The 17,696-nt window shown below is 39.8% G+C and overlaps 1 protein-coding gene across 1 annotated transcript in view; it reads right to left on the bottom strand.

Annotated features, from left to right (window-relative positions):
* The window catches only part of UXS1 (UDP-glucuronate decarboxylase 1), a 92,774-nt gene that overhangs the window by 28,558 nt on the left and 46,520 nt on the right, over positions 1–17,696 (bottom strand). Inside the window, exons 7-9 of the mRNA XM_073351134.1 lie at positions 12,107–12,211; positions 9,811–9,870; positions 5,676–5,797 (exon numbers count right to left, since the gene is read on the bottom strand). Of these exons, the coding sequence (XP_073207235.1) occupies positions 5,676–5,797; positions 9,811–9,870; positions 12,107–12,211 (287 nt within the window). The remainder of the gene's footprint in view (positions 1–5,675; positions 5,798–9,810; positions 9,871–12,106; positions 12,212–17,696) is intronic.

Genomic DNA, 17,696 nt, shown 5'->3' with positions numbered 1-17,696 from the left:
ATTTAGTATAGTTTCACAACTGTACAGAAGAATATATTTGGTTCATGTTATGTGGGATAATGGAAAATGAATTCCGAACAGTTGTCAGCTTAAACTGGTGTAGTTGGGATGTGCATAATCATATTAGTGTGAGAGATGGCAGGGCTCAAACCCAGGCCCATAGGTCTGCAGGCAGTGCTCAGGCTGTGCCTGCCACACAGCAGCTCACCCAAACCAGAGAAGAAGGGGGCTAGCGAAGCTCTAACTCACATAAAGCTCCTGATTGGGGGACACATCCAGTCCCACTGATTGGCTGGGACCCAGTTCTTAAACCAGAAAGAGGCACAGAAAGTTGGTCCAAGCAACTAGGTGAATCCCGAGCTAGCTGCTACTGCAGACCCTGCCTATATGGCCTGACTCCTGCCTTCCTTATTCCCGACACCTGTCTGTGCCCAGTTCCTGCTTTGCTCCACGTTCCTGCTCCTATGACCTACCTCTGATGCGGATTCAGGCTGTGACCCCTGGCTTGCCTTGTGACTCTACCTCCAGCTCTGACCTTTGGCTTGGCACCTGACCCTATCTCTGAGCCCTGGCTTGATTCCTGACTTCAGCTCTAGCACCTGACTAACCATTAGGCATGACTGCCCACACCTCGCTTCCTATAATTAGTGGGGTGTCCTACACAACCTCACAGTTTCCCATCATAATTCAAGAGACTGAGCACAGGCCGAGTGGCAATTTCCAAACAAGCCAGGCAGTGAACAATGCATTCCAGTGTACATGTAGCGGAAAAAAGTCAGAAAGGATATTTTCCACCTGTCCTGAGAAGTGGATAAAAAACATGCTTGCTGAGATTCTGGGAAGTGCAGATGTCACTGAACCTCATAAATTAGAGTCTCAGATTACTGCTGTAAATAGGGATACCAAGTAGTTGTGAACACACATTAAAAAACTGATTGGACACATTACAAAAGTGCCATTTTTATTAGAATGGCACATTTGAACATATGATTTTAAACAGTAAGACATACCTATATGCATGTAACTGTGCTTAAGAATTTGACTCTGCATGGTTTGAATATCTGCAGATACTCCAGTGCAGTTACAAACATTTGTAACACACCAGCAGCGTGTCTGTTTATATTTCTGAGTTTCTTAACCAATACGTGTTTCTCCTGCCCCATTACAAAAAGAGCAGAAAACACTAAAAAATTACTACAAAAGTGAATCACCTCTGTGCAAGAATAATAGTCACAGCAGTAGGCAGTCATTGCAGGGCCGAGAGCTCATTCTTATCACATTGTGAACTTTATCTAACATGATCTAAAACAAAAGTCGCCTTCACACAATCCTAAGTCATATAAAATGCTCAGAAAAACTTCCAGTGAGTAAGGTGCAACAGTAAAAAAGCCATCTGTACAGAGCAGCATCTGTTTTTCCTCTGAGAGCATATCATGCAAGATTTCATGTGCTCAGTTACCAAATTCTTGCTTTTGTGCAATATCAAATGGCATCAAAGCTTTCTGCTTTTAAAGTGAGGATGCTTGGGCAGTGATAAGGCAGGGAGAAATCAGTGCCTTTTTACAGATTCCTTTGCGCTACCAGAAGATAAGTGTTAGCTGCCACTGTCCGTTACCCAGAAACGGATCACCAAATTGGTATTTAATATTAATGTTATATTAACTCCAAGGGGCCTAGACAGCAACCAAGACCCCATTGTGCAAACAGAGAAAGACAGTATATGTCCTAAAGAGTTTACAGTTTAAAAAAAACATATGAAGGATAGGGAGAATTAAACTAACACTTGAATATGTATTAGAAACAAAAGATGACATTTAGTGACAGTTGATCTGTGAAGGTCAGACCACATCCAACCAAAACCCTAAAAATATGGAAACAAACGAAACATGGAAGCTAAAAGGAAAAAGCTTGTGTGTTCTTTCCACCTTCACATTGCCTATAACACTTTCAATAACCAACTCCATTACAATACCTAGCTGTTATATAACACTTTTCATCTCTGGCTCCATAAGGCTTTCACTTCTAGCTCCAACAGATACCCAAAAGCAGTGTGTACCCCAACTTCACCAAACTGGCTCTCTAAGACAAAACCTTAATATTGACTTCTTATGCTTTTATATCAATAGCAGACTGATACATCTAATTGTGATACATTCCATGCATTTGAAGAGTTATTCTGCCTTTGCACTGTTAAGGTCACTTAAGACTGTGCTGTCTCTTTCCTAGCTAACCATCTTTCTCCTGGGCCCCAGAGGTATTTGGTAATCTCTCTTGTTGCCCCAAAAGTGATTGATAGCTCTCACACTGCACCAGATTTGTCATCAAATGGAAATCTGATGGGTTTAAGGATTCAGTATTTTCCACTGTGACCAAGAAATTATAAAAAGATCTAGAAAGAAACACGGATGCTTAATTAATACTTGAGCAATCAACACATGACCAGCATCAATGTCCCCTGAGTGTTTTACATTCTTGCAAAAGGAATGCAAGAAAAAAGACAATCCAGTGGGAAAATGGCCAAAAGAAGCAATTTCTGACCTTACTGTTCTCTTTGTATCAATCCACTTTTCATTAAACCACCACAAAAAATTCAAATAATGCTCAAAATTTATATTTTACGTATTGCTTTTTGCTATTTCAATGAAATTACTACTAAACAAAGGTTTAAAGCTCCTGCTAAAACTACACTCTCTAACACAACCTTAGCTAGGGAGCAGCTACCACTGCACCATAGTATTAGCTTTCTTTTAATTTTATAGTTACAGACTTTCTCCAACCACCCAATCACTAAACATTGCCTGGTTTCTTATAGATGCCCCCATCAGAGATGATTCAGTGATTTTAGGTAGAGAAGCTAGTAGCATTACTATTAGGCCAGGGAACCTGTTCTATGCATAAAACACAAGATGTTTGCTTAAGAAGCAGATAAACAGAAGGTTGAGACCATTGCCATCGACAGAGTGGAGGGGGAGGTGTGATAAAGAGTGCGGACCAGACCTCAGTAGTTCAGGAGTCAAATTAACAATCAACCTTAACCAAAAGAGCCACTGTAGTGTGAATTCATTGTTTCATTTATTATAGTACTATATATACATACATACATACATACACACACACTTTCACAGCAAAATGACCAAGTATTATTATTTTATCAACTACAATTATCGTCATAGTAAAAGCCTCCTGACTGGTTAAGAATTAAACCACAGTGTTTTAATATCATGTGTTGCAAAGAGCTGCAGGAGACGTATTAAAGAGCCACTTGCAGCTCATGAGCCTAAGTCTGTGTATCGCTGATATATACTGACCGGAGGGATTCCCCCAAGAGGTGGTAGCTAGGTTGATGGAAGTATTCTTCTTACAATCTAGCACTGTCTACACGGGGATCTAGCTCATCTTAACTACAGTGCTTGGGGTGTGGATTTTTCACACCCCGATTGACGTTGTTAAAATTACCTAATTTTCTAGCATACATCAGACCTTGGTAAGTAGGGAGAAGAGAGAATTGTGAAGGGCCCTATGGATAAGAAAATGGAGCTTAAGCTTTAGATGGAGGAAGAGTCAGCAGAGAGATTCAAAGGAAGGTATGATATAGTCAGATGATCTTTCGTTGAGTTGCAATTCTAAAGGAACAAAGGAAAAGGATGCAATAGCTTTAAAACAATATCTACAATAAGCAATGAGAATTTCCTCAACACCACACACACATGATGGAAAATGAAATATCAAAGCAGAGATACCAACTCCAAAGACAGATTGCAGATTAGGAGTTTTCATTTAATGCATGTGTACACAGCACAGAGTCCTGCAAACCTTTACTACCAAACGTAGTGCTTACTACCATGTATAGTCCTATTATATTAAAAAAAAAAACAGTAATAGCTTGCAGATTCGGTCATAGGTAGGGCCCTATCAAATTCACAGTCCATTTTGGTCAATTTCACGGTCACAGAATTTTTTAAAAAAAAATCTTAAATGTCATGATTTCAGCTATTTAAATCTGAAATTTCATTGCGTTGTAATGGTAGGGGTCCTGAGCCAAAAGGGAATGGGGGGTGGGGGGGCTTTGCAAGTTTATTGTAGAGGGGTTGCGGTACTGAAGGCACAGCCACCGCCAGCAGCACGGCAGAAGTAAGGATGGCCTGGTATGGCATTGCCACCCTTACTTCTGCCCTGCTGCTGGCGGGGCGCTGCTTTCAGAGATGGGCACCTGGCTAACAGCTTCCACTCTCTGGCTGCCCAGCTCTGAAGTCAGCGCAGAAGTAAGGGTGGCAATTCCACGACCCCCCTAAATAACCTAGTGACCGCCCCTTTGTGTCAGGACCCCCAATATGAGAAATGCTGGTCTCCCCCATAAAAATCTGTATAGTATAGGGTAAAAGCGCACAAAAGACCAAATTTCAATGAGGGGTTAGACGGAGAAGACCAGATTTCACAGTCTGAGACATGTTTTTCATGGCCGTGAATTAGGTAGGGCCCTAGTCATAGGACTGCAGTGCTACAAGTATATTACTGTATGTACCATTTAATTGCGGAGGATTCAACATGTTACATGTGCAAGACCTCATAGCAGGATAAAACCTGTTCACAGGTAGATATAACAGTTTGCAAGCCATCATGGAAAGAGCTGCTGTGCTAAAGATAATTATAAAACACACACATCACCTCAATTGCTACTGCTATCTTCATTTTACAGCTTACAACAGAGATTGGCAACCTTTGGCCCATGAGGGAAAGCCGCTGCTGGGCTGAGATGGTTTGTCTGCAGTGTCCACAGGTTCGGCCAATCGCAGCTCCCACTGGCTGCGGTTTGCTGCTCCAGTCCAATGGGGTCTGCGGGAAACAGCATGGGCCGGACCACCTCTTCCCGCAGCCCTCATTGGCATAGAACAGTGAACCGCAGCTACTGGGAGCTGCAATTGGCCAAACCTGCGGAAGCTGCAGGTAAACAAACTGTCCCGGCCCGCCAGCAGCTTTCCCTGATGGGCCACATGCTAAAGGTTGCCGATCCCTGGCTTACAAGATAAACTTGTGGAGCAAATCAGACAAGATCCTTTAGATTTATTCTCTTTCTGATCCATAACATGACTGGCTTATGCTATACCATACTGGATCACAGACGTAAGTTAAAATGTCATTAATGTTTTTACTATGTTTAAGTCACAGCTATATGTTTTAAAATAATGTTAAGAATTTACTCATTGCAAGGGTTTGAAATATTTTGTATAATGCATTAACACTGGTTTCCTCTGCCACCTTAATATAAAAATGCCAAACAAAACAAAAAGAAAATAATAATAAAAAATCAGACATTAGAGAGCTCCATGCACTACAAATTAAAGGACATTATATAGCTTTTCAGCTTCAAACACTATTTGAACTAAATAAGAAAAGATTAATGCATATAAAAGTTAATACTGATTAATGAAGAAAAACGCACCCTTAACCATCATCTTTTTCCTTTATAAAAAGGTAAGCTAATAAATTATGTTACAAATACCTCATAAAATTCATCTTTATTCTAGTGCTAAGTTACTGATTTAATTTGTTTGAAATAAATGATCAACCATGCAAATCTTTCATAGAGGCTATAATTATAGCAACATATTTTCAGTTTTGTTCTGCATTTGTACTCAGCCTGTACGGCAAGCCCACTGAATTTGACAACCAAATACCTGCTTCATATAGGCATAGCACATTGTTTCTGCAACTCTCTTTCCTTCATCGTAGCAGGCCCTAGGTCCTATGGGGTTCACGTGGCCCCAGTAATCTTCATTTTGAGGGTGAACCTCAGGATCTATGGAGAGAAACAACACTTGAATGACTTTCTCTTTCTAGTAACAGGAAGAGGGAATATAACTCATTTTATATAGGGCTCTTTTGATAGAGCTTGTTTTAGTATGTACAGTGTTAAACAATTCTTCTTGAAATTATTTATCTAATTTTTAAATATTAAACTCCAACATCTTTCACTCCAATAGATTCATCGAATAGAATCCCGAAGGTGTAACTATTAAGGACGATCTGAAAATCTATAAAATCCCCAAATTGAGCATATTAAACAGAGCAGCCTCCTCGCTGGATGTGTCTCCTCATAAGAGCCATTACTCACAGCAGTCTGAGTTGAACATTTGTCTGGAAATGAACCTTAAAGATGGAATAACTCTAGACGCAAAAACAAGGTTCTGATCTAAGATCATTTAATAAAGAGGTTATTACAGGTTATTTAGAGTTCTTTGCTAATTTCTACTTAGTTTGTAAAAGGAGCTAAGACATCTTGGAATTTAAAAAAGAGCTGGGGGGAAAAGGAGGCAGAAGGTGGAAATCTAGACATGCCATAAATAATCTGGTTTGGTGAAGGTGCAGGACAGCCCCGCAAACAAAAATGGTGTGTGCGTGCCTTGTTCTTCTCTCAGCTGGATACTCTGGGACCAGCAAGTATCTCTTTTTACAACACTTTGACTAGCATTCCAGCCTGGACGAAAGGTATTCCCGCTCTGGAAGCATCTTTTTCTTTTTTACTGTTACTATTTGTATTGAGTATTAAACACACACTTTAGATTGCCTTCCCCTAGTTTCTTTGGTGACCTGTGAAAAGATACCTATAAATCCCAGAATGTTTAGCACTGCTCAGCAGTAAGAGGTATAACCAAGGAAGAAAAACAGGAATGTTACAGATCACAATTCTTATTCTGATCTTCAAGTACAAATAAATCACAACATTATCATCAGTTGTGCCCAGTTCTCTCCAGATTCTTATTACCCCCATCGAGCAGCATGACTGAAAGTGGAAACAATTCCATTTGGATAGGTAATATGCTTGTTTACGTATGCAGAGACTGAAAATTACAGTTCTGTCCAAGACTTATTGCTTTCTGGATGCCACTGTTGAGGATAAAAAAAAAGAAAAAAAAGAGAGAGACCTGCTAGAGCACAGACCCTGAGGCTTTTACTGTCTAATATAAAAGGTCCTAAGAGTTTTACAGACCAATATCCAATTCATTCATTTTAAATAACCAGGAGGTGGAGATCTAGACATGCCATAAAGAATCTGGTTTGGTGAAGGTGGGGAAAAGCCCCACAAACAAAAATGGCGTGTGTGTGCCTTGCTCTTCTCTGAGCCGGATACTCTGAGGTCAGCAAGTGGCACAGAGAGGTTACTTTTTCAGCCAAGATTAATTCAATTTAAAAATGGATGTTAGTAATATTTGAAAGTTAGTGTTCAAATGGCATTAATCATTACTCTCTAGAGCTGGCTGGCAGACAGTGAGATTGAACTGTAGCTCCTCGGAAGAAATCTGGTCAGTTCCAGATTTGCTGTAAGCATTCAAGAAAACCATGTTCTGGGACATCACATACACCAAAAACAAATAGTTCCACTGACAGAGGAGCATCATTTTCTCCCCCTCCCCCATTTGTGGCCTGGATTTCAAGCTTTCCTTTTTTTAAAAATGTTAAGACACTACCAAATAATGGCTTATAATTAGAATGCCTCCTCTGCCAGGAGCTACAGCTTTGTCTTTGTCATGCTACAACTTTTCGATGCTTTTTTATAAAGGACACTGTATAAAAAGAAATTTTGCATTTCATTTATAGTTCCAAACTAAGGTTCTAACTGATTAAAACTGTCCTCTATGGCCCAATCTCATGGGAAATTTAATTTTTTTTCATAACCTCACTGAAGGCAGATACTGATGTCAAATATACTCAGCCATAATTCATAGAGCACATCAAAAGACAATGGTTCACGAATCTTTGTATATTATAGACTAAGGCAGGATTTTCAAAAGTTTCAAAGTGACTTAGGAGAAAATGCCCCATTGAAAGTCAATGAAACTTGTGGTCCTAAGTCATTTCATTACTTTTAAAATTGAGCCCACAGCATGGATTACTTTCTCCTCTCCTCCCTTCTCAAGGTCCAAGCCCAGTTCCACACCATCCCTGCTTCAACAATAGAGCTCGATTTCATAAAGAAAAATTATAATTAGGACAGGATAAAATAGACATGATACAGTTGTTTTTATTACAACACCCATTTTATCTGTGCTGTGTTTTTCTCCTCCCTGGGTTTAAAGTTGCATATATTACCACATTCTTATCGTTATTCTGCTGCCCCACTGCTCTACTTTTTCTAGGCCACTGAGTTTTAGTTCTGTATGTTTCCTGCCACTCTAATTTTTAAGCTGTTGTCAGATTTTGTCATGGTTAAATTCATGCCAAATGAAACATGTGACAGTGAAAAGATATCAGATATTTTAGTTGATCAGAAAAGCCTGTGGAAACCCTAAGGTTGTCCTGGACTGTGTTCAAGTTACAGTGCAGCTTTAATTCATGCAGATGCTTCAATACTCTGACAGAAGCAACTCTGCCAATCACCTGGAAGCACCCTGGAGAAACAGTTTGAGAACCACTGTAGGAAGTGGAAACAGCTAAAGGGCATTTTCAAGGGGTTTATCCTGCCAAGAACTCAAAAATAATAACTTTTCCATTTAGTTAAACCTACTATATGAAGGCGGTAAAGCCCTTTGCCTGACTGGATTTTATACATAACGAAGTCTGACAATCTGTGTTTCTTTAAGTTGTCCCCTGCAGCAATCAGGTTGCTGGGGAGAGATGCTGCTCCAGAACTGGTATGCTTGGTCTGCCTGTAGCAATGTTCCATCTTCCGGAAGAGATAATATGGTTTCCTGTTCAGTTAGGAAGTGTCTCCTGGCCCAGTGCTTTCCCGCTGTAGGAACTGACCCTGGCATAACAGAAATAGGGAGGCAGGAATGTGGGATGAGACACAGTCATGCCATTTGCAGTGACTGCCTCGTCGTTGGAGGAGTTCTGGCTTGTTATATTTGTGGTGCAGCTGCTGCCTAAAGTTATTTCATCCAAAAAGTAAACATGAGGGGAATAAAAAGAGCACATCTCATTCTTTTTGTCTAGAGGAAGAGGGGAGAAGTTAGGAACTTTTTAATGAAAAGGTCTTTAGAGAGCTCAGCTATTAGCAACATCCTGCTGCTTGCTGTGTTAGTTAGATCAGCTCAGTGTTGAAAATGCCTGTACTAACTGGTAACCCAGCTACACTAACGTTCCATTAATGCTAGTACTCGTGGAGTAGAAGTGGTGTTCACAACACATGGAAATTTTTAGAAAGGTTATCTAGCACCAACAAGGCCAATCATGGTCCCTGATGTTACCAAAGAGCATTTTGCTGCATCTGCACTCGTTAAATAATTCTCAACAAGATTTAAAGAGGGGAAGGCAGGAAGTAGCCAGGGGCTCATTGTTGATAGTGATGTTGTCAGTAGGTCATTCTCCAAGGTAGACAGACCTTTGTATGCCCTTTTAGGGCAGGGCCTGTGGCTTGTTCAGCACTGGACACACCACTGTTGCTGCTTAATCATCATAATAATCCAGATTCCAAACAGTCTGGGGAACAAGAATCAAACCTGCTGCCTGTTTTCCTCCAATTTATTCCCACTATGGCCTCTGGAGTCAAAGAGTTCAACATTTAGAAACTGCCACTAAGACCCCTTTATTACAAAGAATGCTGACATTCTCTTATAGGTCAACTCTTACACACAGCACTTAGGGCCTGATTTTCATTTACACTTGGTCTGCTGTATTCCACTCTGGCAGCGTAAAAGGGCCTTAAAGTAAAGATTACCAGCTACATTTTAAACATTAAGATGAAAGCTCTAACAAGTCCAAGTATGACAACTACACAAATACTTGATGCTGCCATGCCCCATCCACAGAAGTTATTATAAATCTTTCTTGATTAGTCACACTATAGATACTCCATCTATGCTCATGTCTTACCTCCATAGACTTCGGAGGTGGAGGCCAGCAGAAGCCGTGCTCCAACACGTTTTGCTAATCCTAAACATTGAGAAAAAGTAAACAGTGAATTTTAGTAAATACAAAAGACTTTCAGTTAAGTTTATTGCTTTATTTAGACCCGACTTTGTCTAAGAAAGACGAGAATTCAGGGCTTCCCTAATCAGTTTCTTTCAGATCTAGCCTCTCTTCTTCCAAGTCTCCAGTACCCACCTTCAAGCTGGAAGGAACACGACTGAGCTTTTCTGCAGCTACTCACATTGCGCACCTGGCTAATTGTCAAATCTTACGTACACTTATTTCATGGATTGAAAGTTACACTGAACTAAAGTGCAGGACTTTTTCCTATAGATCACAAGGTCAGAAGGGACAATCGTGATCATCTAGTCTGACCTCCTGCATAACACAAGGCCATTAATTAATTAATTCCTGTTTGAACTAAAGAATATCTTTTAGGACAACAACCAGTCTTGATTTAAAAACGGTCAGTGATGGAGAATCCACCACAGCCCTCGGTACATTGTTCTAATGGGTAACCACTCTCCTATTAAAAATTTGCTATATTAAGTCTGGGATTGGGGCCAAAAAAATACTGCTAGACTGAAGGAATAGCTACTGTTTTACGGTCTGATATCCTGTAAACCAAAAGGGCTAGAAACATCAATAGGAACCTGGGTGGGAGCTAAGTGGAGCTATGTGGTTTAGGAGAAAAGTGTGTTATATTCCCCATGCAAGTTCATTAGACCTTTGTAGCTCCTCCTGAAACTTAATGCAGTGGGCCTGATTCTGCCCAGCATAAGGGAGGCGGGAGGCTTTGCACTGCTCTGCTGGCACCCTGACCCTCAAGATGGCCGAGCTAGTGATAGAAATTTCTCCCCTGGCTAGGGGGACAATTTGATGGCACAGAACTGCAACAATAGCTTTTAAGTCATCGTCTTCCCTGAACTGTGCCCAGTGCAGCATTTCCTGGTTGGGGAAAAGAAGTGGGGCCAGAGGATCCCCATGTCTCAGCAAACACCCACTACTTCAAAAAATCCCAGGGGTCACTGGCAACCAGTGCAAGCTAAAGCAGTGACAACTGGATCGAGACTAGAATGTAAAGGGATAACAAAAGAGGCTTGAAGCCACTTTGCTGCCTGACTCTTAACTGCACTAAATACAAATTAATATAGCTGAGAATTTGTCCTTGACACTGTATTGAACCTCAGCAGCAGCATAGGACTCTCAGAATTGGCTGGGGGAGAGACCACCACAATGGGAAGTACCAATACTATGGAGCTATTGCAATTCTACACACAAACACTCATTATACTGAAATGGAGTCAGCTGTCACTCTGAACACAGGGATGCTCCACAGTCATTGAGACACGACAGCAGACTTTCCCCCCAAGTTGCACTCTGGTTGTGTGCCTGATTTGCATAATTGCTTCATAGATATTACTCAATAACTGGGACATGAATATGGAAATCCTTGTACTCTGGTTGGCTCCTATGCTCAAGATGGCTCCTATGCTGTTTGTAGCTGGCCTCAGCTGAAATACTGAAATGTTCACATGAAGAGGTAAACATCCTAGAAGAAAATGGGGCTTTCAAGGAAAATGAATATTTTTCTTCGATTTTTGACTCATTCCCCCTGCCTCCCGTCCATCGCTGAACTCTTCCTTCTCTTGTGCCGGACAAGCAAGACTCTTTCTTGGTCCTAGAATAGCTGTCAGTATGTGTGTTTACGTTAGGAAAATATTAGCTCTTCCTTTCCAATTCTGTTTTTAATCCAACATGAACAAAGATATATAGGAGTTATTCTGAGACAGAGAATGAAGGGCGGAAAAGCATACCTTTTTTACCCTAAAACCACTTTCTTTCAATACTAACGAGAGTTCGGTTTGCAGATTTAACACTCATTAAATACTGAATTTAAAATTTTAGCGTAACAGCAATTTGAACCTTCTTGCTAGCTTGCTAGTAAACAAACTGGGCTAATGAATTCAGTCTCACATGGCACAATAGACACAATGACAGTACAGATGGCTGTGCTCCAGATTCAGCCAGGTACTTAAACATGTGCGTCACTATAAAAATGCAAATAGTCCCTCTGATTTTTCATAATCCACTTTAATGGAACTACTCATGTGCTTATCATTAAGCCTCTGCTTAAGTACCTTGGTGGGCCTTAAAGTTTAAGTGGAACACAATTGTGAGCGCAACAGTTGTTAGCAGTTCTGTGTATTTCAAGCAAAATGAATGAAGTTAGGGGGAAAAAAAAAAGTTTTCAACTCACCCAACATGTTTAATGTCCCAATAGTGTTGGTCTTTAATGTCTTGATAGGATTATACATGTAATTTGGAGGAGAAGCAGGAGATGCTAGATGATAGATCTGGTCCACTGTGAGATAATGGAGAAAAAAAATCCCAGTATAATAAACTAAATGAAAAAGCAGCAGGGCTGCAGGAAGCTACCATTGCAACAAATGCCTTATGATCAAACTCTTCACCTTCCGTATCTGTCTCCTAACTTCAAATACATTGTTCTCTCCAGAGATCATACATGCAAATCCATAGTAAAAACACAGCAAAATAAATTTAGAATTAAACAGATTAAGATTTTGAATCATAGCAACACTGTTAGCACTTGTTAACACAGATATATAGATGCTCCCAGTGTGTTTGCAGAATGCATAGCCTACAAGTAAAACATTTTACTTCTGCCAGCACAGTACAGCCAATGCACAACAGCTGCAGAAGAGCAAGCTGTTCTTTATTCTGCCTCTTATGCCATCAAGTTTTCAAGATAACTTACAGTTTCAGACTGTTTTTGATGATATAACAAGCAAAAATAGTAGCTCAACTTTCAGATACTAGGAGGAGCCTTTGGTTTTACTGGTTAGAATAGAAGAAAAAAAACCTGTTTCGACTTGTAAACAGTTTAAATTTCATAGTGGTGCATCAATAGTCATTAACATCATGTTTCTATTCTGATAACCACACTGTGAGAAAACTGTCAATGTTTGCCTTTGCTTCATTAGGGTCAAAATTACGTTAATCTTCCTTATTGTACCTAGGAAGTCCACTTCACCTGGGACAGTACAATCCTTTATAAACTCCATTTCCAAAACATGTAGTGTTAGTTGTTTCTGGTAAGGTGGGTCAAGAGACTTACACAGATTAGATAAACAGATGCAATCATGCATGCTTCTGCTCATCTTAGGTTTCCTGTTAGTGCCCTGATAGGCTATATGACCAAGGTACTGAATAGTGAAGAGTGAAAGTGATGCAGCTGGATTCCACACAGCCTGTACATATTCATATTTTTTTTGGATGGGTATTGGAATCTTTCTGTATCAGAGAAGTCGGTACCTGTTCATTTCAGAAATTGTAAGAGACTAGCCAGCTCAGCAGAGGAAGTATAATAGAAGCACAAGTCAAAGGAATTGAAGGAAACCTATAACTAGTTGTGCAATACAGCAAAATCTGTCATACGTGACCATTCAAGGGACCAACACAGACTGCTTTTTAATAAAGGTAAGTGATTTTCCTACTGAAATGGAACAAGGATACTTTGGGTGATTTCTTAAGACAAGATGTTGCCTAGTAAGGTTACAGGTTTCACTGAGTGAAACAGGAGTTTGAAGACTGGAGCTGATGGAAAAAATGGTTTGTTAGCAATAAAACAAAGAATGTTGAGCCTTAACTGAAGATGCCTATGAAACCCAACGAGAATGATTCAACGAAATCAGGTGCACAAGCTATTCATAATGTAGCACAGTAATGAAGAGTACGTAGAGAGCAGAAAGAGTTTTCTCTGGTCTCTCACCACAGTATGTCCAGAGCACCCTGTATCCTTTTCTCGTTTAAAAAGAGAGACTGCGTGTACCAGAAGATGCCAAAAATTAAACGGGAAGAGTTCAATTTGGATGAAAAAACAGATCTCTTACACAGATACCTAAGAAAACACTTAAAAGTTATTTATGAAGGGATAAAACAAAGAGTGCCATGTCTTTTTTGCTTCTTCATGAGGTGTAAAGCAAAGCTTAATTTTTTAAAAGCCTGCTTGTTTTTAAACCTTAAAATATCAGAAGGATCCAGTCCGGTCCCTGTTTTGCTGATGATCTAGTGGTGTGATGCTATGATGTAAAACTCTCAATCTTTACCTGAAGGTTAAGGATGTTAAAGCTCTAACTACAGGGCTCTTCTTTAAACTGTTTGTTCAGGTGTTTATACTAGACAGATGATAGCAAAAAATACCACTTCAAAACAAAATGTACTCTTTGCACAGTGAATAAATCTCACTCCCTGCTCATTCAGGTTTAACCTGTAGCTCACGAAAGCTTATGCTCAAATAAATTTGTTAGTCTCTAAGGTGCCTCAAGTACTCCTTTTCTTTTTGTGAATACAGACCAACAAGGCTGCTACTCTGAAACCTGTCATCACTGACTTAGTTCTCCATTGAATCTTCAAGCAAAAATAGGGAAGACAAACACTGATTCTCAATTAAATTAATAAAAAAAGCAGAACACACCTTTCTGGGCATTCTTCATACGTCATAAACAACAAAAGATGGCGCACACCCATTTCATTACCCCTTCCCTTCAAAAAGGCAAAGATACAAACTTTGAGCCAGTTCACAACCCCTTTTCAATCCATAGTACTGCTGTGCCTCACAGGCACCTCACATTGGAAGTCTGACCATAGGCAATGTTTCACAAGAACCAGGGTTCACTCAGTGAAATTAATAGGCAGCAGTTTTGAAACAAACATAAGAAAGTACTTCTTCACACAACACAGTCAACCTGTGGGACACATTGCCAGGGGATGTTGTGAAGGCCAAAAGTAGAACTGTGTTAAAAAAAAAAATAGGTACGTTCATGGAAGATAGGTCCATCAATGGCTATTAGCCAAGATGGTCGGGGATGCAATCCTATGCTTTGCATGTCCCTAAACCTCTGATTGCCAAAAGCTGGTGCTGAACAACAAGGGATGGATCAGTCAATAAATTGTCTTGCTCTGTTCATTCCCTCTGAAGCATCAGGCACTGGCCACTGCTGGAAGACAGGCTACTAGACTAGGTGGACCATTGGTATGACTTGGTATGGCAGTTATGTCAAATAACCAACTCAAGCCCAACAATTCTAGTATAGAATTAGCCATTTTACTGCCATATGAATGGATAAAAGGTCTCATTTAAATATAGCTACCAGTTTAAAGAGTATAAGTTGCATAGCTAATCTTGTTCTACCACTGCATGACTGATGTCAAACAGCTTACAAACTAAACGGCCAGCATATAAAATCTGCTAGCTGAGGTTGAGAGACACAATGTCAAAATGGGGGACAAGGTGAGTGAGGCAGTATCTTTTATTAGACCAACTTCTGTTGGTGAGAGAGACCTGCTTTCGAACTACACAGAGCTCTTCTTAAGACCACAAGCCCTCTAGAAATTGGATACTTTTATTTTTTCCATGACAGCAGCACAAAAGGATGTTCTGATAAGTTCCTCTGGGAGCTACTGTACTATAAATTGTTTATTAATCACATATACAAAATATTAAGGGAAATGTACATTCTTTTATTTCTAACACACAAATCAATTCCAAAAACAACCCTGCAACAAGTTAGTGCATTTCCATGGTGCAGGAAAAAATTCAGAGGGAAAACAGGTATAAGGTTTAAGTTTCACTTACTACTTTAAAACACTGTTAAAAATGATGCATAATTATTTTAAGCCAAATTTAACTAAATCACAATGATTTTGCTGATTTTTTTTTTTTTTGTGGCAGACAGGACACAAATTTTAAGAGGATTTGCAAGACCCCCTATTATCAGGACTTTAGACACAAACTCCCCTCATTCCTTACAACCCAGAGGCTGGTTTTGTCATTTCATTATAAGAATATTTTGTGATATTTTAGTGAATTATCTGCCACAATGACATTTTTGAAGGCATTTTTGTCATCCAGATAAATGTTGCTACTACTTAATGATATTATGTTGGATGACCAATATGTATGTTTCTGAAAAGACCTCGCTGGAATTTCCTATACGTAACAGCTAGTACAAGTTTAACATTATAATGGCACACTGATGTTCAGAACAGTGGACCACTAAGAGTGAACATTCCTTCCTTGGCATGAGTGAATGAAGATATATTTGAGCAGATACTTATCCATAACTGTGATATAAATGCTAACAAGAAAAGTAACCATATGCAAGAATCAAAAAAACTCCTTTCAATTACTCAATCTCATTCCAGATAGAAAACAAGTGCAACAGACGCACACACGGAGATGGATCTGTGAAAGCTACATCTCCTCCATTTTTTAATCCCTTCTTCTCGGATTCTTTTTCTCCAGTTGTTAGCTGCTGCAGCACCACAGGAAAATGTGTACTGGAAGAAGAAACACAGCCCTGAATGGTTTGTCCTATCAACTGCTTAACTTGCCAGAGAAGAGGGAATGTTTCAGCACCTGGGTACAATGTACAGTACTGCTTCTTTTGCAGATGGACACTGACAATATTATGCAAAAGACTTAGCAGGGCCACGGCTAGCAGGTAGGAGGGTGATGGGGTATTTGCCATGGGACAGATGGATGGGAAAGCAGCTAGCTTATCAGGCTCTCTCCCCCGCTCCAAAACACTTAAAGATGAAGACAACTGAACCATTTTGGAAGGGAAAGGGCAAAAGCAATTTGTGGATGCCACCCACATATTGTAATGCAAGAGACCCAACAGGCCTGCAATCTCAGCATCGTAAGACAAGTAAGACTGCCTCTCTAGCTCCACTTTCCTTCTTTCAAGCACTTCTGTATTTAAACATGTTTCTATCCTTTCCCTCAGATGCTCGTTTTCCATGACTGCAAGCTGGACCTAGACTACAGTCACAGGAGTACATATTACAAATGCAGCAAACACTCTGCATTTGTCATGCTCTTATATGACAAGCTTGACACTGCAGGTCAACGACGCAATATACCAAGCGAAGCTGGTAATTGTGGTACCATAAGCAGATGCAACATTAAAGTGTGTATGCTCATGTATATGCAATCACGGAAGTATCCAAGTAAGAGCGATAAAAGAACAACAGTGAAAGAGCTATCCAAATGAATGGCAGGTGTTTGCCACTGACTCACTCTTAGCAGGTGTGGGAACCTGGCTGGGTACCCTGAACATGAAAGATGGAAGTGGACCACCAGCCAGAAGAAACTAGGGACAGATTGGTCATAAGGCAGGAAATCTAGGCAGTCAACTTTGGGAAAAGGGCTTAGGCTAGAGTTTACATGTTTACTATCTATGGATTACTTTGGGAAATTAATTTTGGTAATTTATGGTGATTATTAAACAAACATTATGAAAACTGAAAGGGCATGTCATTTCAGATGTCCAAGGTTTCTTCACATGCATACAGGAGAGTCTTTTGAAGAATGAAATAAGGATAAATGATCAAAAGTTATAAACCTGTCAAGCTGATTTTAAAAATAGCAGCTAAATTTAATGCAAACTTAGACTTCACACAAAAGTTACACCTGATTAACCAAAATCATTTTTCAAATCAATACAAGCCAGGTATAATCAATTTAAGTAAGTTTTTTTGTTTGTTTGGTTTTTTTAAACAGCTGTAGTTGAAACGGTGCAACTTGTGTGTTTAGACAACACCTTTGTTTAAGAACAGCCAAAATACCCCCAAAGCCCAACAGGCCACAAAAAGTGTGAAGTTCTGTAACATCTTTGAAAACAAAAAGGAAATATCTGATTCTTAAAAGGCCACCTTCTCAACCTGGAAGTTGGTCAATTTAAAAAGTAAGTCAGAAGAAGTTTGAGGTAGCTACAGGTGCCTATATGCCCTTGTCAAGTTAGTAGTTTTAATGATTAAATACT

The sequence above is a fragment of the Lepidochelys kempii genome, chromosome 1 (genome assembly GCF_965140265.1).
Source record: "Lepidochelys kempii isolate rLepKem1 chromosome 1, rLepKem1.hap2, whole genome shotgun sequence".
In the NCBI taxonomy this organism is placed as follows: Eukaryota; Metazoa; Chordata; order Testudines; family Cheloniidae; genus Lepidochelys; species Lepidochelys kempii.
Note: the sequence above shows the minus strand (reverse complement) of the source record. Positions and strands in the feature narration are given on the sequence as shown.